Genomic DNA, 26,342 nt, shown 5'->3' with positions numbered 1-26,342 from the left:
CGAAAGGAGGAATAGATCACATCAATACTATCATAGCAATAGTTAACTTCATAATCTACAAGAGATCACAATCATAGCCTACGCCAAGTACTACACGATGCACACACGGTCACCATTACACCGTGCAGGAGGAATAAACTACTTTAATAACATCACTAGAGTAGCACACAGATATATTGTGATACAAAACACATTGCAATCATAAAGAGATATAAATAATCACTTCACTATGCCATTCATAACAGTGAATAAGTATTCTGTGAAATATAGCCTAAGAGACCCACACGGTGCACACACTGTCACCTTTACACACGTGGGACAAGGAGTCTCCGGAGATCACATAAGTAAAATCCACTTGACTAGCATAATGACATCTAGATTACAAGCATCATCATATGAATCTCAATCATGTAAGGCAACTCATGAGATTATTGTATTGAAGTACATAGGAGAGAGATGAACCACATAGCTACCGGTACAGCCCCGAGCCTCGATGGAGAACTACTCCCTCCTCATGGGAGACAGCGGCGGTGATGAAGATGGCGGTGGTGTCGATGGAGAAGCCTTTCGGGGGCACTTCCCCGTCCCGGCGGCGTGCCGGAACAGAGACTCCTGTCCCCCAGATCTTGGCTTCGCGATGGCGGCGGCTCTGGAAGGTTTTCTCTGGTTTCGTCGAACTTGGTAGGGTTTTCGCGACGGAGACTTTAAGTAGGCGGAAGGGCAAGGTCGGTGGAGTCCTGGTGGGGCCACACACTAGGCCGGCGCGGCCAGGGCTTGGGCCGCGCCGCCCTACTGTGTCCCCACCTCGTGGCCCCACTTCGTTTCCCCTTCGGACTTCTGGAAGCTTCGTGGAAAAATAGGACCCTGGGCGTTGATTTCGTCCAATTCCGAGAATATTTCCTTACTAGGATTTCTGAAACCAAAAAGCAAAACAAAGAAGCTGGCTCTTCGGCATCTCGTTAATAGGTTAGTGCCGGAAAATGCATAAATATGACATAAAGTATGCATAAAACATGTAGATATCATCAATAATGTGGCATGGAACATAAGAAATTATCGATACGTCGGAGACGTATCAGTAGCCATTTGAACTCAATCAAATTTGGGCAAAAATTGATGAAATACAAAAAGGGGACAAACAACACTATTTGAAATAGTGTCCTACAACCAACCCTAATGCCCTAAACCACTCTACCATGTCCCCTAGTTCCCTCTCTCACTCAATGCCCCACAGTAACCCTAAGAGAGGAGGGCTAGGATGCATGTGCATGACCATGCCGGCCATGCCGCACCTCCCCTCCTCTCCATCGTCGACCACCCTGGCCACCTTGTCAAACAACGCCACCACACCTCCCTACACCACCTAGCATCGCCACTTGTCGAGGAGGACGTCGACAGCAGCCGCACGACGCGCGCCCAGGACGGCCACGCATGCCGATGACGTCGCCGCAGTGCACGCCGCGGACGTCACTGGCCACCTGCCGCCTCGCCAGCACACGCTCGCCCTGGTCCCTTCCTCGACGCCTTGAGCATCACCGTGCCACCACGGACGTGCCAGACACGCACGCGACCACTGCCCTTGCCCGCCGCCGTCGGAGACGACGACACAATCCCGCCGCATCCGCGCCAGTACGCGCCAGCGCCCGACCATCGTACGCCTCGCCGTACCGCGCCATTAATGCCCCAAGGACCGCCATGACGTCGCCTACCTACTGCGCTCCTTCCTCGCTCCTTCGCCGCTGTGGACCGACGACTTCGCCGTTGACCTCGCCCACGCCTCACAGCACCCCTGGCATCTATAAATAGGGAGCTCCCCGAGCCAAACCAAGCACGCCACCACCTTCTCCTCCCATCTCTGAGCCTCCTCGTCCACTCCTCTCACTCGATTACTCACCGGAGCCGTCCAATCGATCGCCGGAGCCCGCAGCGGACCTGAGATCATCGTCGACGAATTGGAGCACCATCGGCAACACCACTGGTACCAGCGCACTCGCCGTCGACGACAACTTCGCCGCGCGTCAACACCACCGCTCGCCGGAGTCCCTGCTCGCCGTCGACCCCCGTGCCTCGCCGCGCCAGTAAGCCCTCTCATCGGAGGAGACGACGATCGTGCGCCGCACGATCGCGTTGTAATCCAACGGCCGTCCCTCCCCCGTACCGATTCGGGGTTAGTGAGCCGCTGACAGGCGGGTCCCGTGCTGTCAGGCAGCCCACGCGTCTGTGGACCGTGGTGGGCTGGACATGGGCTGTTTTAATTCAATTCGGCCCAACTCTGTTTCCCGCCAGCCCGTTAAATTCAAATTCGGTTTAATCAATTCAATTCAAATTCAATACTGGCTCCAACTTTGAAAATTCATAGAATCTGTTTGACTTGGCCAAATTTTACAAATTTTATATATTTGGAAAGCTTAGGATTTTATCTACACAATGCCACTGGATTGAACCCTAGATCTATTATAGAATTAAAGTAGGAAAATAAACAAGGCAGGGACTTTTCTGCCTTAGAATAATTATTAAAAATCAACCAAAAATGCTTTTAAGTTAATTCCAACTCCTATAAATCACATTTCACTTGTACTAATTGTTTCTGAAACAATATGCCATGCTTACTTTGAATGATCATGGCCTAGCTTAATTAAAGGACTATATGGCTATTTCTAGTCAAAGATATTGTCCAAAACTATTAATAAATCACATGGGAGTTTTTCTCTCATTTAAATCTTGTCATGAACAATTCAAAATAAGGTAGAGACTCTGGTCATTTAGGTCTCATATGAATTGTTTGATGATATTAAATCTTTACCATATTATGATTAAAGTGTATGAGGTGCTTCACCCCATGTAAATCATTTTCTTAAATAATAAGTATGAAGAGGTTGACTTTGGTCAACCTAGGTCATATATTAAGAGAAATTAAATCTTAATAAGATAATGAGAGGAAATTATTTCTCTAAGTAATTAAAAGTAACACCTTAATTAGTATGAGAGGAAATTATTTTTCTTAAATAAGAAAAACAACACATCCACCCACCTAATAGTAATGTGTGATGCTAGTTTAATTTGTGTAAATTATATGAGGTGTTTCACTTCATTTAAATCTTGTCCCAAGTACTTTCATATGAAGTTTGGACCCTTGGTCAAATGCTCTCATATGAAATACTTGGAGATTTTCAATCATTGGTAGAATTGTTAAATGGTATGAGGTGTCTCTACCTCATTTAAATCATTTTCTCAAATGATGATGATGAATGTTTGACTTAGGTCAACCTGAATTGATGTGTGATTGTTTGAGAAATTAAATCTTAAAGAAGATTCAATGAGAGGAAAATATTCCTCAAGAACTATATGGAAACTATCATTTACATATGAAATGAGAAGAAATTATTTTTCCTCAAGCAAGACCACCAATGCACCAAATTGTATTAATTGGGGGAATAGAATAGTTTGTGTGAATACATGTGACGTTTAGAATAGCCAATGAATTGCTTGGTGATTGTATCCTCGTATTCGTGTATAGACGCTAGTACCGGAGAATACCCGGAAGAGGAAGGATTCGACCCAGAAGAAGAAGACCACTTTGACCACCTCAACAACCAAGGCAAGCTATACTCTTGCAAGCTAATACCAATGCAAGCTCTATTGTTGCAAGATAATACTCTTGCAAAGTGCAAAGCTCACCATGAGCAAGGCATTACCCATTTACTTTATGTTCATGATCCTATTTCCCAGTTTTACTTTACAAGCTTTACTTACCTTTGTTTTATCAAAATACTTCTTGATTCATGATTCATTTGGTGAGTATTGGATTAGTACAAGAGTATCAATGTTAGCCTAGAAGCAAAGCAAATTACTTAGCACCCCTCATACTTAGGTGCTAGTGCTAAATTAAAATTGACTACTCTAGATGGGAGCTGGTGAAATGAAAAGACTTTGAAAACCTTGGAATGATGAGTCATTCTATTGAAAGATTTTGAAGGTGAAAATGACATGAATTTGACTGGTGAATGCCATGGTGAATTTTACGAAAACTGATGGTTGGGTTCGGATGCGATACCATTCCAATTTTACAAGTACCCCCACAATACTTGATATGGGTAGGGCTTAACTAGAAGTTTATGTATCTTAGTATGGGTTCCCTCTAAACAAGCGTCATCGGGGTTATGCCAAGGGCTGCCTCCAACGAAATATGAGATGATGTGATATGACGTGAATATGAGGTGAATGTCCGGCCCAAGCCCTGTGCGGTTCAGTGGCCCATGTCTTCAGCGGGAGGCCAAGCTCATGGGGAGAGATGCCTATACTAGGGTATGTAAGTGAACGGTTAGGGTTGGTAGTCCGCACACGGAGTGTGATAAATCGAGGGCCGATTAACCACGACGGATTATTGCAAATGTTGTGGCACAAGTGTACGACCTCTGCAGAGTGTAGAACTATTCGAATAGCCGCGTCCACGGTTATGGACGGTTGGAAAGGCCATACTGTTCCGTCATCGGACCATTTTCAAAAATGTGACATGTGAAGGGTGACTTGTGATTTGAACTTGAAATGGTGATTTTGAATTGAAATACAACTGAGTTGTGGGAATGACACTAATGTTCCCACTTGAGTTAGTTAGCACATGAAGAGTTTTTATTTCAAATACTTGTGAACTAAAATTGGCTTTATGCAAAAGAAACTAGAGCTTAGCATCCCCCTTACTAGAATTGCTAGTACTTACATTAGTATTAGTTTGCGAGTACTTTAAAGTACTCACGGCTTTGTCCCTGGCTATTCAAATGGCCAGACTATGAAGAGAAACAACAGTATGAAGAGGATGGACAGTAGGACGTCTACGACAACTAGGACTACTCCTGACGTCAATCGTTGGCCTGTGGACTATAGAGTCCCCTTCTATCTACGCTTCCGCTATGTATTTGTGATGTGTGTTGAAACAATAGTCAACTATTATTGTAATATTGGATCATGTGATCTATTTGTAAGACGACTATGATATGTAATAAATGATGACTTATGATATTCAACTGTTATGTCTCGCAACAACAATAATCCTGGGATTGCGATGTATGGCATAACAGGCATCTGGACTTAAAAATCCGGGTGTTGACACGCGCCGCCATATGGTGTGGGCCCCCTGCTGCCCGCCTCCGACTCTCCTTCGGTGTTCTGGAACCTTCCGGGGAAAATAAGATATTTGGTCTTTGTTTCGTCGAATTCCGAGAATATTGCCCGAACAGCCTTTCTGGAACCAAAAACAACAGAAAACAGGAACTGGCACTTCGGCATCTTGTTAATAGGTTAGTTCCGGAAAATGCATCAAAACGATATAAAGTGTGAGCAAAACATGTAGGTATTGTCATAAAACTAGCATGGAACATCAGAAATTATAGATACGTTGGAGACGTATCATACCCTTCGTTTGTCCTATGTTCTGGGATATTACAATCTCCTTGCCGATTTGGCTGGGGAATACAGTGCCTGTGTCGTCTCCATCAACGCCAACCCCGCCGCCTCCTCCCCGGTGTGTGCAACTAACTCATGGCCTTCGACTACCACCAAGAGATGCTCTCCGAGTCCGAGCATCCCACTGGCATCTTTACTTCATCGGCAAGCGCAACGGCTCGCGGCCATGGCTCACACTCGGGACAAGGGGTGGCTACCGTCAAGGCTCCTATAGTGACGACAACAACTACCACATCAACAAACAACTATGGCAGAGGATACTACAACACTATGGAGGTGGTCACAACCAGCCAGGTGGGCGCCCTCCATGTTGCCAATATGCTCTAGATCATGGTCATCGTCTTCCGTACAAAGGGGGCGTGGCTATGGTCGTGGCCACCGCAAGCCCTCCCTTCATCAAGGGCGTCACATGCCAAATTTGCAAGCAGTATGGTCATCCTGCGAGCGAGTGTTGGTGGCACTATGGTGATGATGATGACTCCCACACTGATGAAAAAGTTGTGCACATGGCCTCTTATGGTGTTGAAACAAATTGGTACGTGGACATGGGCGCCAGAGATCATATCGCTGGTGAAGTTAGCAAATTATTCACTCACGAGCACTACAAGGGGCACGATCAAGTCCACTATGCAAGTTGTCAAGGTATGGACATTAAACATATTGGTCACTCAGTTTTTCATACCCCCAATAATTTCATTCATCTTAGCAATATTTTGCATGTGCCTAGTGCATCCAAAATCTTATTATCTGCTCACAAAATTGAACTTGATAATAATGTTTTTATTGAATTTCACATGTTTTTTATTTTGATTAAGGATCAGGCCACAAAGCAAATCGTTTTTAAAGGCCCATGTCACAACAACTTGTATCCTATTGCGCCTATCTCCACCGGGTCCTTCAGGCACGCCTTCGTCACACTCAAGTCGTTTTCATCAGTGTGGCATCAACGACTATGGCATCTTTCTTCATATGTTATTTAACAAATCCTTCATTGTAATAATCTACCACATTCACATGAAATAAATTTTCATATGTTTCTGATCCATATCAACAAGAAAAGATTCATCAATTGCCATATCTCACTTCTACTAGTGTTTTCATTGTTTCTTTGGAGCAAATTTTCTCCGATGTATGGGGAGCGGAACCCACCTCGGTTGGCAAACATTCGTACTATGTAAGTTTTATTGATGATTTAGCCAAGTTTGCATGAATTTATTTGCTTAAGAAACGTTCCGAGGTTTACCAAGTCTTCCTTAAGTTCCAACAATGTTTAGCGCAAATTTAATGGCAAAATTGTCACTATGCAAACTAATTGGGTGGCAAATATGAGAAACTTCACTCTTTCTTTCAAAAAGTATGTATCACTCACCATGATTGATGTCCCAATGCACACCAATAAAATGGCTCCTCCGAGCGTAAACATCGCCACATTGTTGAAGTTGGTCTCTCCTTGCTTGCAAATGCATCCAACACACTTAAATTTTGGGATGAAACTTTCCCCACGATGATATTTCTCATCAATCTCCTCCCTACAGAAGGTCTGAACTTTGCCTCACCCACTGAAAAGTCCTCAATATTACACCCAATTACACCCTTTTTGTATATTCGGTTGTGCTTACTAGCCAAATCTCCACCCCTACAACAAATGCGAACTCGCTTTCCATTTTATGTGATGTGTTTTTTCTTGGCTAAAGCCCGCTTCACAAAGGTGTCAAGGGTCTCGACATCTCCATCATGCGTGTATAATTCTCGTGATGTCATCTTTGACGAAAACATTCAACGTAGGTCAAAAACTTCATGCCGAAATTTTACTTCTTCCACCCAACTCATCATCTCCATCATCTTCTAGTGCGGATATGCCTAGCCATGGTCATATTCATACGACCATCAATCGAGCCTAGCAGGTCATTGACCTTAGATATTCAGAGTACTGACAAGCCGTGACATTGACGTTACAAAATACCAAATGTTCAGATGACAGCCGTAAGTCGGCAAGTAGAAGAAAAGATTACATATTCATACGGCGACCATCAACCGAGCCTAGCAAGGCCACCGCGTCGTCTGCTACGCACACGATTTGCTACAAACGAACGAAAACACATTCGTGCCAAGGAACCGATTAGGTTAGTTGTTTCAGTAATCCGCTGCGCGGCCAGGGGCAGGCGCCGGCGCGCGGGTGTCGGCCAAGCTGTTGATCTCCACGGCCGGCGCGTAGGCGGACTCGTCGATGTAGTCAGCGGCGGCCGGCGCGTCGGCGGCGGTCTGGGCCCTGGCCAGCGGCGCCACGGCCACGGCGGCCAGGAGGAGCGCGGCGAGGACGAGCGCTCGGCGAGACATTGGACGGCGCGTGCAGGCGTTGTCCGGCTTAGCTCACCGTCGTCGTCGCGTACGTACGGTTCGAGTGGCGTGCTGATGCGCGTGTGGTTGAGCGATGAGCATGAGCGGTCGCGAGCGCTAGCTTTTCTTTGGGCGGCATCGCTTGCGCTCTCGGCCGCTGGTGTCTCTGGTGGTGCCGCGCGCGTATCGTGTCGGTGGCCATGGCCGCACACAAGGCGTCACGGCCAGCTTCGTGGCAGGCATGGGACAGAGCTAGGCAATCTCCACCGTTGGCGGGCTGAATGTCCTCGAATACACGAACCTGACACTGCTACTATATGTGTCTATGTGCACACAACGAAAGGTGTTGGCGACGTGGGCTGCGTGGCAACGATGACAATGGTGAGCGGATCGGAGTTGCGGTATGTTCTTCGTCACCCCTATAATGATGGTGAAGTCGGAGCTGCGAGGCGACTTGTGGCAACGATACCACTTGTTTGGTGCTTGCGTCGGTGCAAGGCGTGCAACTTTCTCCTATGAAGGTCACGGTTGAAGTCGGAGCTGCCTCCTCCTCGACGTTCTTGGGTGTCGATTGTTTGGCATAGGCTCTCTTGGGCTCCGATGTCGTTTGCGGCGAGGGTCTCGGTGGCGGTCGTCTAAGGTGAAGTCGGAATCGCTGGCTCGTGGAGGAGTGACGACGATGACGCTCAATGATTTGCTCAACGATGGTCTTTCTTCTCGATGGCATGTGTGCCTTGTGTGGGTAGCCAGGTTGGCCGGGTGCTCTGTGTGTTGTTGGTTTTCGCCCTATTTTCTCCTAAAAATTGGGCACTTTCTTCTTAATTAATGGATGAGGCAAAGCTTTTGCCTCCGTTTCAAAAAAAAAATCAATTCTGTCAAGTAGTTAGATAAAACACCACCTTTCTAACTAAATTTAACAAATGGTAACACACTGTGTTTTTGGGTAAAAAAAACCACCACTCTTTTGAAGTTTTGGCAATAAATATAAATGCCACTTGGACGTGAATTAACAATAATTCTGACAGTTGGGACCCATTTGTCAGGAGTAATTTGCTAAGGTGGACTAGGTCCCACATGTCGGCCCTTTAAAAAATAAAAATAAATTCGTTTTCCTCCCAATCTACTACCTCCGTCCCAAGGAATAAGGCGCACGCGTATTTCAATGCGAACTTTGACCATAAAAATTATACAACAAAATCTTGGTTATATTATATGTAATTAGTATCGTTGGATTCGTATCGAAAAACACTTTCTAATGATGTTAATTTCATACAAACAATCTTTATATATTTGAAGTAATTCTTAGTCAAAAAAAAAACACGTAAAACGAGGACGCCTTATTCCTTGAATCGGAGGTAGTATCTCTCATCGGAAATGCTAAACCTATGGATGAATTGCTACGGAAAGAGGTTTACGGGGTGACATGCAAGTTGTTAATTGATGCTAATCCTCTCACCTCCCTTCATCCGAAATGCAGTCTGTATGTTTAGCATTGCCACTCTCATGCATCGCCCTTATTCCGGTAGAGGTGGCACGAAGTGGAAGTCAGGAGCGTGCACATTACTACTAACTAAGAGCAACTCTAACAGAGACCGAAAAAACGAGAACCGAAAAGCGGGAGTTCAGTTCACCGAAAACGCAAGTTCTGACGAAATTGGCAGTGCGCGGAATGGAACCCGTAAAAATGGAACCGAAAACAGGAATTCGAATTGGCGCGGGTAATTTTAATCGATGATCATAGTTTAGATGAAATAGATGCTCCGATTGAGCATCGAGACTTACATAGCGCGGGGAATTGACAATACTACTGGCACACCGACAACCTAACCTAGCTAAATGAGCAAAATGCGACCTACTAAAGCTATGGCGCGCGCGGTGGTGTCGGTGCTGGCGGAGATCGTCGGCGCCGTGAAGTCTTCACGCGTCCTCGTTGTCAAGCTCGACTATTTCGAGCTTGACCTTGCGGACGCGGGCCTCCCGGCGGGCCGCCTCGTACTCCCGTACCTGGTGGACGGCGTCGGCCTCTTCCCGGCGGAAGCGCGCCCTCGCCTCCGCCTCGCTGATGGCGAAGGTCTGCGCCATCACCGCCTCCTCATCGTCGCTGCCGTGGACGTAGTCCCCGGCGGAGAATGTTGGCGATCGAGCGGGGACGAGGTCGTCCTCCTCGATGGTCGCAGCCACGGGCACGGGCGGTGCACGGCTTGACTGCTCGGACGAGGAGCCCTCGGCCTAGTTGCCGTAGCGGGCGAGCTTCCCTGGGGGCGTGAGCCCCCAGTTGGTCCACGGCAACCATCAATCGAGCCTAGCAGGCCACCGCCTCTTCTACTACGCACACGATTTGCTACAAACAAACGAAAACACGTTCGTGCCAAGAACCGATTAGAGTAGTTGTTTCAGTAATCCGCTGCGCGGCCAGGGGCAGGCGCCGGCGCGCGGGTGTCGGCCAAGCTGTTGATCTCCACGGCCGGCGCGTAGGCGGACTCGTCGATGTAGTCAGCGGCGGCCGGCGCGCCCGCGGGGGCGTCGGCGGCGGTCTGGGCCCTGGCCAGCGGCGCCACGGCCACGGCGGCCAGGAGGAGCGCGGCGAGGACGAGCGCTTCGCGAGCCATTGGACGGTGCGTGCAGGCCTTGTCCGGCTTAGCTCACCGTCGTCGTCGAGTACGTACGGTATGATGCGCGTGCGGTTGCCGTTGCCGTTGGGCGGTCGCGAGCGCGAGCTTTTCTTTGGGCGGCATCGCTTGAGCTCTTCTCGGCCGCTGGTGTCTCTGGTGGTGCCGCGCGCGGACTGAGATCAGGTGCATGTCACGCATGAACAGTGCGGTGACATGCACCGTAGGCCGTAGGATTGAAAATGAACACACAAGATCAAACACTGTAGCGCGCGACTGTAGACGGTCCTGTAGCGAATGTACTGTAGCAATGTCCTGTGCCAATATCCTGTAGCAAATGCACTGTAGATTGTTCCTGTAGCAGTGATATCCTACCATCTAATCTAGATCCAACGGTGAGAAAAGGGGTGCATGTCACCGCACTGTTCACACGTGACATGCCTTAGCCATGTCACCTGATCTCAGTCCGCCGCGCGCGTATCGTGTCGGTGGCCATGGCCGCACACAAGGCGTCACGGCCAGCTTCGTGGCAGGCATGGGACAGAGCTAGGCAATATCCACCGTTGGCGGGCTGAATGTCCTCGAATACACGAACCTGACACTGGTACTATGTGTCTATGACTCTCTGCACATAACGATATCAATTCTGTCAAGTAGTTAGATAAAACACCACATTTCTAACTAAATTTAACAAATGGTAACACACTGTGTTTTCCGGTAAAAAACCACCACATTCTTTTGAAGTTTTGGCAATAAATAACCGTCCATCTGCTCCCATCTAACGGTGATAATTAGACGGAACCAAATTGACGGAACCAAAATTGCGGGACCGGAACCAAATTCGGTGGGACCGGAACCTGATATATATTTTGCGAATATTATAAAAAAACAATCATCCTTTTAAACGGACAAATCATCTGATAACAAATCATCTCGCACACATCTTGAAGTTCGTACTATTCTCATCAAAAAAAAAAATAGAACTTACAGATTTATCTCTCTCACTCTCTCATCCGCTCTGTCTCCCATCTCTCGCTCTCTCTCATCTCTCACTCTTCGCTTCGGATGAGCTCTGCCCAGCGACAGAGGAGAGGCCACCTACCTTCCGGCGAGCTCCGCGATGGAGGAGAGGGGGCCGCATCGGAGCTTCCTACGAGCTCCGCGATAGAGGGGAGGTGGCCGCGTTGAAGGGTAGGGAGACGGAGGGGAGTGGACGGCGACAGACTGAAGCGGCTGAGGCGGCGTCCACGGAGGTCTCCCGTCGATCTCCGTGACAGAGGGTAGCGCGGGGTGTGGAGGGGACGGCGGAGGCACCCGGTGTCTACGGAGGTCTCTCCCTTCGATCTCCGCGACGGAGGGCAGCGCGGGGTGGAGGGGACGGCGGAGGCGCCCGGCTATGGGAGGAGCGGCGGCGCGGGGTACCGGCAGTTGCCGTACCCCCGAGGCCTGGGCAGTTTGGCCGGGAGGAGAGGAGGGCTGCTCCTCGTATCTTGCCAAGGCGTCAGCCATGCCCTCCTCGTCCTCGCACATCGGGGTTGCTGGTGCTTCTGCGTTAGCCTGCCCTCTTTGCGTTGGTCGAGGCTAGCGTGAGGAGGAGCGGCGGCTGCGGCGTTGGTCGAGGCCAGCGAGGGGAGGAGCGGCGGCTGTGCCGTTGGACATGGCCGGCGAGGGGAGGAGCGGTGGTGACGATGGTTGGGTTTCGGCTACCATATCGTATAAGTGTCCTCTCTCGCTGAAGCTCTTCATGGCTAGCACGTGGTACTGCAGAAGATTTTTCAGTATTCTTTGCTGCTATGTTTCTAGGATCATATCACCATCAAAATGCATTCATATTCAACAGTTTGAGCTATGTGAAATTCCTCCTTAATCAGCATGATGCCCATAGGCATAGGCAACACGGTAGAAGCTGGGCCAATCATGACAGGATCTTCTTCTTATTAGGTTGATTACAAACATCACTCTACTAATTTTATGACTCCTAAAATTGCAAAACAATCTTTTAGTTTCACTCAAGCTCTCTTCCACGGTTTAAGTATGTCATCTGTAATGCCATTAACTAATGTGAATCTGCTAGTATCTGAATTTGATTAGAGTCATAGCACATGACATGAAATGTATGTGAGCCTATGGATCCGTTCTGCTGTGATGTGCAATATTCGATGAGATATCTTCCAGCTCCCATTTGAGCATCACTGGTTGTTGCAATGACTGTCATAGCCGACTTCATGGCATACCTCCTCTCGGCCTACAATGACGCCTTCGTGCACTTAGGCTCTATGGCATACAAAGGTGTTGAGATTTGTGCAGGCGCCAACCGTCATCTCAACATTTGGAGAGCTCGTTTGTCAGCTATGATTCCCAGGTATTGGCTACTCTAGATTTCTGAACTGTTTCGGAATGATTGCATTTTCATCTCTGTTCAAATTGTTACAAAATGAGCTGCAGGAAAATACATGATGCTGTGCAACATCTTGCCAGACCCTACAAGCTCTTGCTGATGTTGTGGATGCAAGACAGGTGATTGGAAATTAAACTCTGTTAACACTGATGCCTACATTGACCGTGGAGTGTTCTGCCATACCATGTATTGCACTAATGTGGAGTGTTCTGCTGCTATAGCCTATAACTCTTGTTTTTTGGAGGTAACATGACTCTTGACTCTTGAACTGAGCAGCAATTGACAGACTAAATCATCAAGCATTTTGCTAGCCAGCTCATGGTTACTCTCTTGGACAGGTCGTGGTAGGATGATATAAAGGGAAAAGTTGCTTTCATGATATATCAACTGGTGAACTATCTTGGACAGTTCAGACAGACGGAGAGGTACAAATGCTGCATCTCATTTGAAATATCTTTTGACTCACTTTGATGTACCGTAATTGTATACAATGTTTATGCTAAGATTGAATGGACTCAGATCATCAAACCAGCAGTTATTTTTAACAGATTACAGTAGCAGATTTACACGTGCAAACTGAAAATCTGAGATACAAACGATGGAAGTATCAATGTTTGTGATAAACCTGAAAACTGAAACCTATGTGTGTGCAGTACATTTGCATGCCACACCACTAAAGCACACGGCCACAAGGATTTGTAACCGATAACAGTTACTTAGACCTCATTTATGGTAATTAGTTTGGCGTCAAGTTTGTGCTCTATTTCCATTAGTTGCACGCCTTCTTCTTCTCATGGTCTGCTCGTTGACGATTTGTATCATATCCTATCTTCTCTCTTACTATAGACAAATTTCATCAGAATTATCTCCTTGTTGGCTCCATCCCACTCAATGTAGCTTCTCCGTACACTATATCCTTTCTAAAGGGCATAACTGTTGTAGAACTTGAATCCGTCATCCTCGCTAGCAACGTCTTGCTTGCGTTCTCATGGTACTCCTTACACTCCTCGCGCACATTGGCCATATCTTCCTGCAGACCAAATACAAACTAACAATTAAAAGTTTTATCACAATACAAGGATAAATGTAAAAAGATTGAGGAGAATATTACATGAGATTAATCAGTGATTTAAACGAGGAACGGTACTAGTTAACCACCGTTTCGTACTGAGCTCGAAACAGTTGTGGAGATGTATGTCTTGATATGCATTGGGTGAAGTTGAGGTAGAGGAACATTACCACATATAGATTTGCTGCAACATTCTAGGCAGTAAAGATGTTTGCGTTCAACTGAATAGCCATCTACTTGCTATACTTGACCAGAGATGTAGCACTATATGTCTAAAAGGATGGTATGCATGCTATATGGGTCTACACGAATACTTGGATTTATATTATTCAGGTAATGGAATATAATGTTGATACTTTGTGTTATTCTGAAATACTTGGTCATGAGGGGGCGGTGATTAATCTCTTCATTCTTCAGACTTACACAGAGATGCATTTGTGATTTGCCATGAACAAATACACCTCTATTCTATTTCTTTTGACAGCTCTCAATAGGGAGTAGAGATAGAAATTCCAAAACACTGAATTTGACTCATACGTTTTGCAGACATTCACTGATGGACGTACAAAACAATGAAGTTGAGTTGAGACACTGGTCTGACCTTGAGTTACGATCAAGCGGGCGAGGGTGGGGACGGTGGCCACCGACTCTGATCCCGCTGGCAAGGAGAGCAGCGGCGTTGCAGCGGACTGGGCCGCGGAGGAGAACGATTTAGGGTTGTTGCAGATGCCGAGGAGGCGGCGGCCACGATCCCCTAGATGAAGAGGGGGCGGCGTCCGATCCCATCGCCCCGCTCTGGCTTGCCTGCTGCCGATGAGGTAGATGTGGACGACAACTTCGCTTGCCTGCTGCCGATGACGTTGATTAGGACGGCAGCTCCGGCTTGCCGACAAAGGACGAGTACTCGTGCAAGCGGCGGCGGCTGGCGGCCGCGATGGAGGAGAGGGGGCTGCGACTCTCCAACGATCCGCACGACAGGGGGGGAAGGGCGGCGGTAGCATCGCCGGCGGCGGCGGGCGTTCATGAGTCAAGAGTATCGTGGTTTTTTTTATCACGGTATAAGCATTGTGGCCTTCTTTTCACATGTCTACGATGACGAGCTTGGTTTTTTTTATCGGATTCTGATTTGACGAGTTGACTTCTAAAACGTTCGTTTATAATTGGTGAAGCATTATAGAAGTTACATAAAAACTATTACCAATTTAATCAACGGTCACGAAAAATTAGATTAGACGGAACCTAGACTAGATTAGACGGAGCTAAGGTTCCGTGCCAATCACCGTAAAAGAGCTCAAATATAAATGCCACTTGGACGTGAATTAACAATAATTCTGACACTTGGGACCCATTTGGCAGGATTAATTTGCTGAGGTGGACTAGGTCCCACATGTCGGCCCTTTAAAAAAATTAAAAAAAATGTTTTTTCCTCCCAATCTATCTCTCATCAGAAATGCTAAACCTACGAATGGATTGCTACGGAAAGAGACTTACGGGGTGACTTGCAAGTTGTTAATTGGTGCTAATCCTCTCACCTCCCGTCATCCAAAATGCAGTCCGTATGTTTAGCATTACTGCTCTCTCATGCATCGCCCTCATTCCGGTAGAGGTGGCACGAAGTGGAAGCCGGTGACAACAGGGAGCTTGCACATTAACTAAAGTCGTGGTTGCCATGTGATGTTGACAATCTCCTGAACACGTCGTCGAGGTCGCAGCGTAGCGTCGTCCTTATAGACCTCCCCGTGCCCAGGTGATCCTCACATCGTCCCCAACTCATCACCTTCTACCTCCCCACACAAGTACTCGAAACAGAGCGCCCCCCAATTGTTTCAATCGACATCATCTTCCCGACACCATTCGTTGCTGCTGCCGTTGAGTTGGCTCCTCCGCCACATCATGGACTTCACCGATCGGCCCTAAAGCTATGCCTAGTTCCTATGGTCCTTACGAAGCCCTTACCAAAGAGCAGCGCATCCCCGAGCTCCTCCCCAACGCGTTCTTGCTCCGCCGTGTGCTGCCGTTGTCGAGGTGAACTACGTTCTCATCCGGCTTCTCCAACTATATGAGCATGCTCAACGTGCCCCTAGCTCGTCCTCTACTCCTCCCTCTAAAACTGCGGCGGCACTCAGCCACGAGCTTGGGGCGAGGATGTGGTCATTGGAGGCGGTGGTGGACTGGAGGTAGTCTCCGATGCGTTGGAAGGAGACAACCTCCCACTTCTTTTGTTTTTTTTACTGTTAATTTTTAATTGTGCTGAAATATCAAATATGAGACCTAATCCGCCTCAGCAAATTACCTCTACCAACATGGGCCCCACCAGACAAAATTGTTGCCAATTTGCGTTTAGCGTTATTTGCATAGAACCTGAAAAAAGTGGTGGCATTTTGTCCCGAAAACATAAAATGGTACCATTCGGTAAATTTAACTAGAGATCGGGTGGCCAACAACTCCAATATTGTTCATGACAAAGGCGATTTCAGCGCTGTCCAACATAGTGCTAATTAAACCGATTTTACACAAAGACAAAAAGGAAAAACACAGGCGTCTTCAATTTCACGCATCAACGTGAGGAGGTGGTAGGCCAGAACCAAAATCGTCTAAAATGATCAGTGAGCACTGCAGCCTAGAGGAGGCCGACACAGAACCGCTGCTCATCAATCGCCTTGCCCGATTCGACACTCGAGTGCTTTCCTGCACCAAAAGATGTTTGGGCTATGTTGGGGAACCCTGTGGGCAGTGGTAGAGGCCCAGCGTGGCGGGAGCACCGTTCAAGCTCTAGCTCCCCATACGGTGTTCGCCATTGGGCACACTGTAACTTCTCTTTTCCGCTCATCTCCATGACCATCAAGCTTTTCCACCACCGCCCCTCCAGCCCTCCTTGCTCTTTATTCTACTGCCTGTTGCTTTCCATGCGTGGTTTCGGTTGTTTGACCTGTTTGAGTCGGATAGCATCCACCGACAGCAGAAGCCCCAGGAAATGAATGAGCGCCGGCAAGTGGTGGCGCCCCGTTCAAGCAAAGGACCCATCCGTCGATTTATTTTGTAGGGGAGAACGCTCTGGTGAGATCTTGGTTGTAACCAGAAATTGACTTGTTAAAATACCTCGAAGCAAGTTGTACAATTGTTAGAGTACCTCGAAGCAAGTTGTAACGACTAAGAGCAAGTACAATAAGACTGACTCAGTATGCTATAAGAATTAAAATAGTGTTGTTTTGCTTAGGTGGATGAGAGAGAAGTGGAGAGAGAGAGATGGACAAATGCAGAGCCATTTCTGGCGTCTTCCTAGACTTTGTGAGTATGTATGGTGGCGCTTTTACACATAAAGTTATCAATCCTTAAAGACAACTATTATTGCAAAGTTAGTATAAAATGACTATAAGGCCTTATAAGCGTATCCCGTGCACTATTGGAATTGCTCTAACGGCTCGTTTAGACTTCGAAGCGGAAAATGCGGCTGATAATATGGTATGGAGCAACTCTGTTTCTAAATTGCACCCATCAGTCACCAGATCCGACCAAACGAAAATCAGAGCTTAATAAGCTCAAGATGACATCAAGCATGGAGATGCATCGCTGCTTGATCTTGCAGTAGCAGCAACAAACAAAGAGGAACATCTACCAACGAAACAAGAAAATTGAGCACACAACTATTTCTTCCGAGAAAGAAGCACATATCCCGCGAGCATATCATACGCCATCACACCACGGTCACGATAACAGCAAACAGATCAGACGCCGACAATGGAAGAAAATACCCTAAGCAAGCGTCGAGGCCACAGCGACGACCGCCAGCGCGGCGGCGAACCACCGGGAGCGTACCACGTCGGCGGCAGAGCTCTTCTTGGAGTCCTTCTTCTGGTCGGCCGGGGGAGCGTCGTCGGCGTCAGGCCCCGGCGCGTCCGCGACGACGGGCGCGGCCCGGTGGCGCGCGTGGGCGCCCTTGCCCGCCTTGGGCGCGTCGGCGGCCGGGGCAGGCGCGGGCGCGGGCGTCGGGGACGGCGCCGGCTTGAACAGCTCCACCGGCTGGACCACCCTGTCGACGGCGTACACGGCGACGGGGTCCGCGTCCAGGACCGTGGCCTTCACCCGCGCGACGGCGCCCGAGGCGCCCGTCTTGATGGTCACCACGTTGCCCTCGTTCTGCAGCGTGAAGTTGTAGTTCTTGGCGGCGCCGTCGGTGGCCAGCGTGTTCATCACGCCGTTGTTGGACTTGAGGCTCCCCGGGGAGTAGTACACCGGCACGGCGTGGAACAGCAGCAGCGACGCCTTGCCGTCGGCGGTCAGGTTCTTGTACCGGGGCGCGAACGCCGCGACCGCGTCGTCGGAGGGGCAGAACACCGTCATGCCGCCGCCCGCGGCCGAGGAGTAGGTGGAGGCCGCGTCCGGGGAGGCCGCGATCAGGGCCGCGAAGGCCTTGCAGCCGCCCTTCACCATGGCCGCCGTCACGTTCGGTGGAGCTGACGGGGCCGCGGGCGCGGCGGCGGTTGCCTTGCCCGCCGCGGCCGCCGCGAGGGGGAGTGCCAGTGCGACGCAGAGGATGGCGGCGGCGAGATGCATGCGTCGGCGCATTGTGTATGTGCGGGGCGAGCTTGGAGCGGGGCAGGAGTGAGGAGTGACTGGTGAGCGAGCTCTGTGGGACTGGGGAGTGAAGGGGAGCGGAGTGGGATGGAGAGTGGCGTGCACCTAGCTAGCTCGGCTGGATATGTCCATGCCGCACACATGAGCCTGGGGTTTAAGGTAACTTGCCGTGCGCACTGACTGGCAAAGCATGCCGTTTTCCATCTGTAATTTGCTTTTTCTTACAACCTGGAGTACTAGCAACTTTTTTTTGCTCGTATTTCCATGTCTTCTTCTTCACTACTCCTGCTTGGATCTTTGTGGTGTTGGATGTGGCGGTGACGAGCAACGCGTTGTATTTTTCGTATACAGAGAAAACTATCGTCAGCATTGGCATGGAGTTATCGCCGGTGCACTCCACCCCTACTTCCTTCCTCGGTCCATCGGCTAAAATTTCCCCAGCAGCATGCGTATTAATGAAAAGTGAAACATGATGACGATAGAAATAATCACAAACCAAGGAATGTTAGAATTTTGTCTAATATAGGTCTAACCCATTTAATTGGGAAAATTAGATCCATACCATTAAAAGATCCAATCTTTAGAAAAATACCACTGAAAGTTTATGGGTTAGAAAATTACCATCGAAAGCTTGGTCCGTTATTGATTTATGCCACCGCCGTGAAATGAACGTTAACTACACGAAAACACCCAGCTCAACCTGAACTCAACACAATGCACGCACACAACTTAGCCAGAGCGCACGCACACGAGCCAGAGATGCCGTCACCTAGCTGGCCGCCGGCACCGCCATGGTGCCCAACAACTAGTGCAATGTCGCGCTCTCCGTCGCGAAGGCAAAGGCGAAGACTTAGCCCGAGCACCGTCGACGACAAGGAGGACACATGTTCCTCCGACGTGTCGAACGACACCGGCTCTTCGGAAGAGGTGACGAGCCGTGAGGACGACAAGGCGGGGCCATCAAAGAAGAAGTAGTAGTTTAATTTTTTTCAAATTTGTTTACGTTTTTTCAAGTTTTCAAAGTTTTATATGTAATTTGTTTATATTGCACAGCTTTAAATATTAGTACAGTATTACCTGCACCGTACCTACAGATTTCTTCTATCTATAAAGATAAAAATGAGGTATTTTAAAATTTTGGAGGCGGCGTTTGGGGGACGCAGCTGGCAAGCGACGTCCACCAAAGACGGCACGAAGGAAATACGTCCTCTAAACGCTCGATTCGGCGCCGTTTGGGGGCGCTTTGGAGGCGCGACTAGAGATGCTCTAATCTCCCTTTTGTATAGCTACATCTGCAAATGTGAAAATATGTCCTGAAGTCATGTTATATGCTGCCATAATGCTGCTTGAGAGACCAGTAAACTACAACGGTGGAGCAGGCGTTGAAGTGCAATCTGGAGAGCTGCAAGAGAGGGCAGCGAAGTGCTGCCTTGCGGATTGATGATGTGAACGTGTTGATCGATTCGTTTAAAGCTCCAGTTTAGGTGGAGATAACGGCGATGGTACAAAATAGATAACGGGCTAAGCTTTCAGTGGCATTTTTCTAACTCATATACTTTGAGTGGTATTTTTCTAAAGATTGGTTCTTTCAGTGGTATGGATCCAATTCTCCCCATTTAATTTAGTTCACAATTCCTCAAAATCCCAAAGGTCCAACTGACCCATTAATACATGACAACCGGTGGGACAAAAGTTTAGTCTCTACTTGATACTCCCTCCGTTCGTAATTAATCGATGTGGGGTCACGCTAGAAGTAAACAACAGCCAGGCAGAGTGCGCTCGATTAATTTAGACCAGAGGTAGTAGTTTAGAGAGAGTTGGCGGGAGGCAGTTGGTGCACCCGATTACGAAAAATTCCAAAAATTGCTAGGATTTCAAAGTTTCAGAAACATTTGAAAAACTGCGCGTATGTATATATTATGTTGACACTTACCTGTGTAGATTTTGGCATAAAAATAACCATGTATGACCTACACATAAATGTGAAAATGGAAAATCATATTTCTCTAAACAGTTCAAAACTAATCATTATAGTGTCATTGTACATTTTATTATCTTCTTGTAGGTCACATACAACCGTATCAACATAATACGTACATGCAAAAAAAATTCATTTTTTTGAAATTTTCAAATAGCATTTTTACAATGTTGGAGAAAACGTGTGCACGCACACCCAGATTCATCTTGCTATTTCCCGGGTTGGGACTCCTTATAAGGGAGGTTGTTCCACATGTTGTACAAGCATGAGAAGAACATTCCCACACACATGCTCATCCTCCTCTGCGCGCGCCACGGTTTGCGGGAATGCCTCGACCCCTGAGCTCCTCTTCTTTTTCGGTTGCCCATAAATCTGAAATGTTTTTGGCAGCACCGCCAATTCTCTTCTGGACCTATGTGTTTTTACCTTTTGCTTGTGAGATCTTACTTCAATTCCTTCTTCTAGCACTTTGTTTAGGCTCGTTGTTGGGTAATATTGCTCATACAAATCAGTTTAGACTTATTGCTTTTCTACTTTATGGTGATTTGCATGAATAATTTATCTCAATCTTTCTAATTATATTTTATCTATTGTTTTCATTGATTAAATCATTGGGAAATTGCTACTATTTCCAACACGGAAGAGATAGTTGTGATCCCAATAAAATTTCTCTTAGAAGGGGAGATTTTACTGGGATCACAACCATCGATCCAAATCAACCACTAAAAAAAGTTCCATGTTCAATTTTGAAACAAGCGCGGTGGCCCTCGCAAATGCAAGGATATTTTCTCTAAAAAATGTGAGGGAACCATGTTTAATAGGTTGAAAGAGTTTGAAAATTAAAGTTATGCTTTCATGGATATCATATTTTATGATAGGAAACAAATATGGTTCTAGCACTATAAGAATGTTACCCGAAATAAAGTATCACATATGTGAGTAACAATTTTAACCAACCCAAATTTGTGTAATAAAGTATCACAACACCCACACATGGTGTTTGTAAGTAAAATTAGCTCGATATTAGAACTATGTGTGATGTAATACCATCGTGCGAGGTTAATTTGCATTGATGAACTTAAACATAATTCATCATCATTAAGAGTTAGGTCAAGTTAAACAGTTACTCGGTTACTTATGTAGCTTCAAAGTGGGAAACATTATAGAGTTCAATTGTCCCCGCGATAAAACTTGGACAATTATTTTTATACTAATATGACATAATTAAGATAAATAAAAATAACCTTATTTTAGTAATATTATTTTACTTTTCAGCAGATCCATTAACATGTTTATATGTCGGTAGCTAAAGCTAAAGAAGTATGATCGTGAGTTTTCTATCATATCATCTTTTTGATATAGTAATTTTATATCTATATTTTAGTATCTTTGCATGTTTTTTTGACTTCAATTCATGCTTTATACACAATGTTTGATTTTATTGAATGATTGAAATGATTTGTTCTCTTATGTTGATTTCATTACATCAGAAAAGATACAGAAAATATTCTGAGGATGTATAATCATTTTATCATGTTTGTAATCTTTGTAGTTACAATTGTGATGGCATATTGCTGATGATACTTAGGGATATATATTAATTATGAAAAAATAGGATCCATCATATTGGCAACCGGGTGCTTTGATGTTTCATATAAATCTCTAGTATAGCGCTTATTACCGTTCTTATACTAAGATCGTGTCGATAATTTCTAGGCGACGTGCATTAAGGTGTTATTATGTAGTTGTTCTTAAAGAATGGTCATTGTGCCGAGATCCAACTATATGGATGAGATGCGTAAACTAAATAAAATACACAATTGGGCGCTTATTTTTGGCCTTCCTTGAATCCAAGGATTGATCAAGAATGTTGGAATTTGATAGGATTGCAAGCACAAAACATGGGATCACAAAAACAATAAAACTTCATAATAGTCATTTGGATGGAACATAGAAAACATAGCAAAGTTCCTCGCCCTTTCCAGAATGAGTGTGAAAAAGAGGAGGAGATATCTAGTGATACCAACCTTTAGGGCCTCTTTGGTTTGAACAATTTCCAAAACGCAGGAATAAATCCTCATTCCACGTGGAATCCTATTAGAATTAAAGACACTAAAATCAGAGAGACAATTTGTTTGATTACACCACATAGAAAATGCAAGAAGTTTCTATAGAGATTGAGTACATGTCAAACTTGCCATATAAACGTAGGATTCTTCCAAGAGTTCCAACCTCTTGATAGAAATTTTATGAGATTTTGGTGTAGGAAAGCAATCAATATGAGTTTCGAATGTTTTATTTAGTTGAACCAAATTAATTCTATAGGAATTTTGAAGGATTAATTCGCTTGAACCAAATGAACTCTAGAAAAATTCATATGGATTGAAATCCTACAAAAAATACATTGAACCAAAGAGACCTTGTTTGGTTTGCATGATTTCTAGAACACAAGAACAAGAAAATAAAAGTAGGAACATAATGTCATGACATGTTTAGTCCCATCGAAAGTTATGACACCGGAATTTTTAATGTGTGCTGTTTAGTTGCATTGCATGAAAAACAAATACTCCATGGTATTGGACCTAAGGGAAATTTTTCGATGAGAACATGGAAAATAGACAACTAGAAAATACTCATATGGATTCAAATCTATAAACCAAACAAGCTCTATAGGAAAATAAATCTAAGAAATGAAATCCTCCAAAATTCCCGTGAAACTTCTTTGAACCAAACATACCCTTATATGATACCATAATACCAAAATACAAACAATATTGCAAATGATCATACAAAAATCTACTCCCTCCGGTGCCAAATACTTGTTGCATATTTAGCAAAAATTTAGGTTAAAACCTGTCAAAAATCATTGAACCTACAAAAAGTAGTTATTTTTACCAAAGTGAAGCAAGAAAAATATATTACCGCCTCTAATCCATATTAATTTTTGTTCATTTAATACAATGAATGACAATTAATATGGGTCCGAGGGAGTATGTTATCAAAAGCACATCAAATTTCAATCTACATAGTGATACGCGTACAGCACGCGTCCGTTGGGAACCCCAAGAGGAAGGTGTGATGCGTACAGCAGCAAGTTTTCCCTCAGTAAGAAACCAAGGTTTATCGAACCAGTAGGAGCCAGGAAGCACGTTGAAGGTTGATGGCGGCGGAGTGTAGTGCGGCGCAACACCAGGGATTCCGGCGCCAACGTGGAACCTGCACAACACAACCAAATTACTTTGCCCCAACGTGACAGTGAGGTTGTCAATCTCACCGGCTTGCTGTAACAAAGGATTAGATGTATAGTGTGGATGATGATTGTTTGCAGAGAACAGTAGAACGAGTATTGCAGTTGATTGTATTCGATGTAAAAGAATGGACCGGGATCCACAGTTCACTAGAGGTGTCTCTTCGATAAGAATAAGCATGTTGGGTGAACAAATTACAGTTGGGCAATTGACAAATAAAGAGGGCATGACCATGCACATACATGTTATGATGAGTATTGTGAGATTTAATTGGGCATTACGACAAAGTACATACACCGCTATCCAGTATGCATCTATGCCTAAAAAGTCCACCTTCAGGTTATCATCCGAACCCCCTCCAGTATTAAGTTGCAAACAACAGACAATTGCATTAAGTATGGTGCGTAATGTAATCAACAAATATATCCTTAGACATAGCATTGATGTTTTATCCCTAGTGGCAACAACACATCCACAACCTTAGAGGTTTCTGTCACTCTCCCAGATTTAATGGTGGCATGAACCCACTATCGAGCATAAATACTCCCTCTTGGAGTTACAAGCAAAAACTTGGCCATAGCCTCTACTAGCAACGGAGAGCATGAAAGATCATAAACAACACATAGATGATAGATTGATAATCAACATAACATAGCATTCACTATTCATCGGATCCCAACAAACGCAACATGTAGCATTACAGATAGATAATCTTGATCATGTTAGGCAGCTCACAAGATCCAACAATGATAGCACAATTAGGAGAAGACGACCATCTATCTACTGCTATGGACCCATAGTCCAGGGGTGAACTACTCACTCATCACTCCGGAGGCGACCATGGCGGTGAAGAGTCCTCCGGGAGATGATTCCCCTCTCCGGCAGGGTGCCGGAGGCGATCTCCTGAATCCCCCGAGATGGGATTGGCGGCAGCGGCGTCTCTGGAAGGTTTTCCGTATCGTGGCTCTCGGTACTGGAGTTATTCTCGACGAAGGCTTATGTAGGCGGAAGGGTAGGTTAGGGGGCGCCACGAGGGGCCCACACCACAGGCCGGCGCGGCCAGGGCCTGGGCCGCGCCGCCCTGGTGTGTGGCGGCCTCGTCGCCCCACTTCGTTTCCTCTCCAGACTTCTGGAAGCTTCGTGGAAAAATAAGATCATGGGCGTTGATTTCGTCCAATTCCGAGAATATTTCCTTACTAGGATTTCTGAAACCAAAAACAGCAGAAAACAGCAACTGCCTCTTCGGCATCTCGTTAATAGGTTAGTGCCGGAAAATGCATAAATATGACATAAAGTATGTATAAATCATGTAGGTATCATCAATAAAGTAGCATGGAACATAAGAAATTATCGATACGTTGGAGACATATCAGCATCCCCAAGCTTAGTTCCCGCTCGTCCCGAGTAGGTAAACGATAACAAAGATAATTTCTGAAGTGACATGCCATCATAATCTTGATCAATACTATTGTAAGCACATGTAATGAATGCAGCGATTCGAAGCAATGTTAATGCAATGAGTAAACAATTGAATCATATAGCAAAGACTTTTCATGAATAGTACTTTGAAGACAAGCATCAATAAGTCTTGCATAAGAGTTAACTCATAAAGCAATAAATTCATAATAGAGGCATTGAAGCCACACAAAGGAAGATTATGTTTCAGCGGTTGCTTTCAACTTGTAACATGTATATCTCATGGATATTGTCAATGTAAAGTAATATAACAAGTGCAATATGCAAGTATGTAGGAATCAATGCACAGTTCACACAAGTGTTTGCTTCTTGAGATGGAGAGAAATATGTGAACTGACTCAACATAAAAGTAAAATAAAGGCCCTTCGCAGAGGGAAGCATCGATTGCTATATTTGTGCTAGAGCTTTGATTTTGAAAACAAGAAACAATTTTGTCAACGGTAGTAATAAAGCATATGTGTTATGTAAATTATATCCTACAAGTTGCAAGCCTCATGCATATTATACTAATAGTGCCCGCACCTTGTCCTAATTAGCTCGGATTACCAGGATTATCACCACAATACATATGTTTTAACCAAGTATCACAAAGGGGTACCTCTATGCCGCCTGTACAAAGGTCTAAGGAAAAAGCTCGCATTGGATTTCTCGCTTTTGATTATTCTCAACTTAGACATCCATACCGGGACAACATAGACAACAGATAATGGACTCCTCTTTAATGCATAAGCATTCAACAACAATTAATTTTCTCATATGAGATTGAGGATATTTGTCCAAAACTGAAACTTCCACCATGGATCATGGCTTTAGTTAGCGGCCCAATGTTCTTCTCTAACAATATGCATGCTCAAACCATTCAACTCATGGTAAATCGCCCTTACTTCAGACAAGACGAACATGCATAGCAACTCACATGATATTCAACAAAGTGTTGATGGCGTCCCCAGGAACATGGTTATCGCTCAACAAGCAACTTAATAAGAGATAAAATGCATAAGTACATATTCAATACCACAATAGTTTTTAGGCTATTTGTCCCATGAGCTATATATTGCAAAGATAAAGGATAGAAATTTAAAGGTAGCACTCAAGCAATTTACTTTGGAATGACGGAGAAATACCATATAGTAGGTAGATATGGTGGACACAAATGGCATAGTTATTGGCTCAAGGATTTTGGATGTATGAG

General features: G+C 45.8%; 1 protein-coding gene and 2 long non-coding RNA genes across 3 annotated transcripts; 1 reads left to right on the top strand and 2 right to left on the bottom strand.

Moving 5' to 3' along the window:
* Positions 1-11,400: 11,400 nt before the first annotated feature.
* Positions 11,401-15,083, top strand: LOC127301979 (uncharacterized). The gene is made up of 4 exons (XR_007852548.1): positions 11,401-12,768; positions 12,852-13,048; positions 13,143-13,229; positions 14,420-15,083. It is a non-coding gene; the product is annotated as an uncharacterized lncRNA (long non-coding RNA).
* On the bottom strand, positions 13,147-14,613 carry LOC127301980 (uncharacterized). Its single transcript, XR_007852549.2, has 2 exons — positions 14,475-14,613; positions 13,147-13,834 (listed from the first exon to the last, which is right to left on the bottom strand). It is a non-coding gene; the product is annotated as an uncharacterized lncRNA (long non-coding RNA).
* A 2,410-nt stretch (positions 15,084-17,493) lies between the features above and the next one.
* LOC127301978 (fasciclin-like arabinogalactan protein 1) lies at positions 17,494-18,593 on the bottom strand. The gene has a single exon (XM_051332302.2). The coding sequence runs from the start codon at positions 18,437-18,439 to the stop codon at positions 17,627-17,629; it is 813 nt and encodes a 270-aa protein (XP_051188262.1). The 5' UTR covers positions 18,440-18,593; the 3' UTR covers positions 17,494-17,626.
* Positions 18,594-26,342: the final 7,749 nt, after the last annotated feature.

Source organism: Lolium perenne, chromosome 5, assembly GCF_019359855.2.
Source record: "Lolium perenne isolate Kyuss_39 chromosome 5, Kyuss_2.0, whole genome shotgun sequence".
Taxonomy (NCBI): domain Eukaryota; kingdom Viridiplantae; phylum Streptophyta; class Magnoliopsida; order Poales; family Poaceae; genus Lolium; species Lolium perenne.
The sequence above is the reverse complement of the archived record's forward strand: the minus strand, read 5'-3'. Positions and strand labels throughout refer to the sequence as shown.

What these genes read in the sequence shown, in the direction of transcription:
- LOC127301978 (XM_051332302.2), bottom strand. Translation starts at nt 18,439, where the DNA reads ATGCGCCGACGCATGCATCTCGCCGCCGCCATCCTCTGCGTCGCACTG.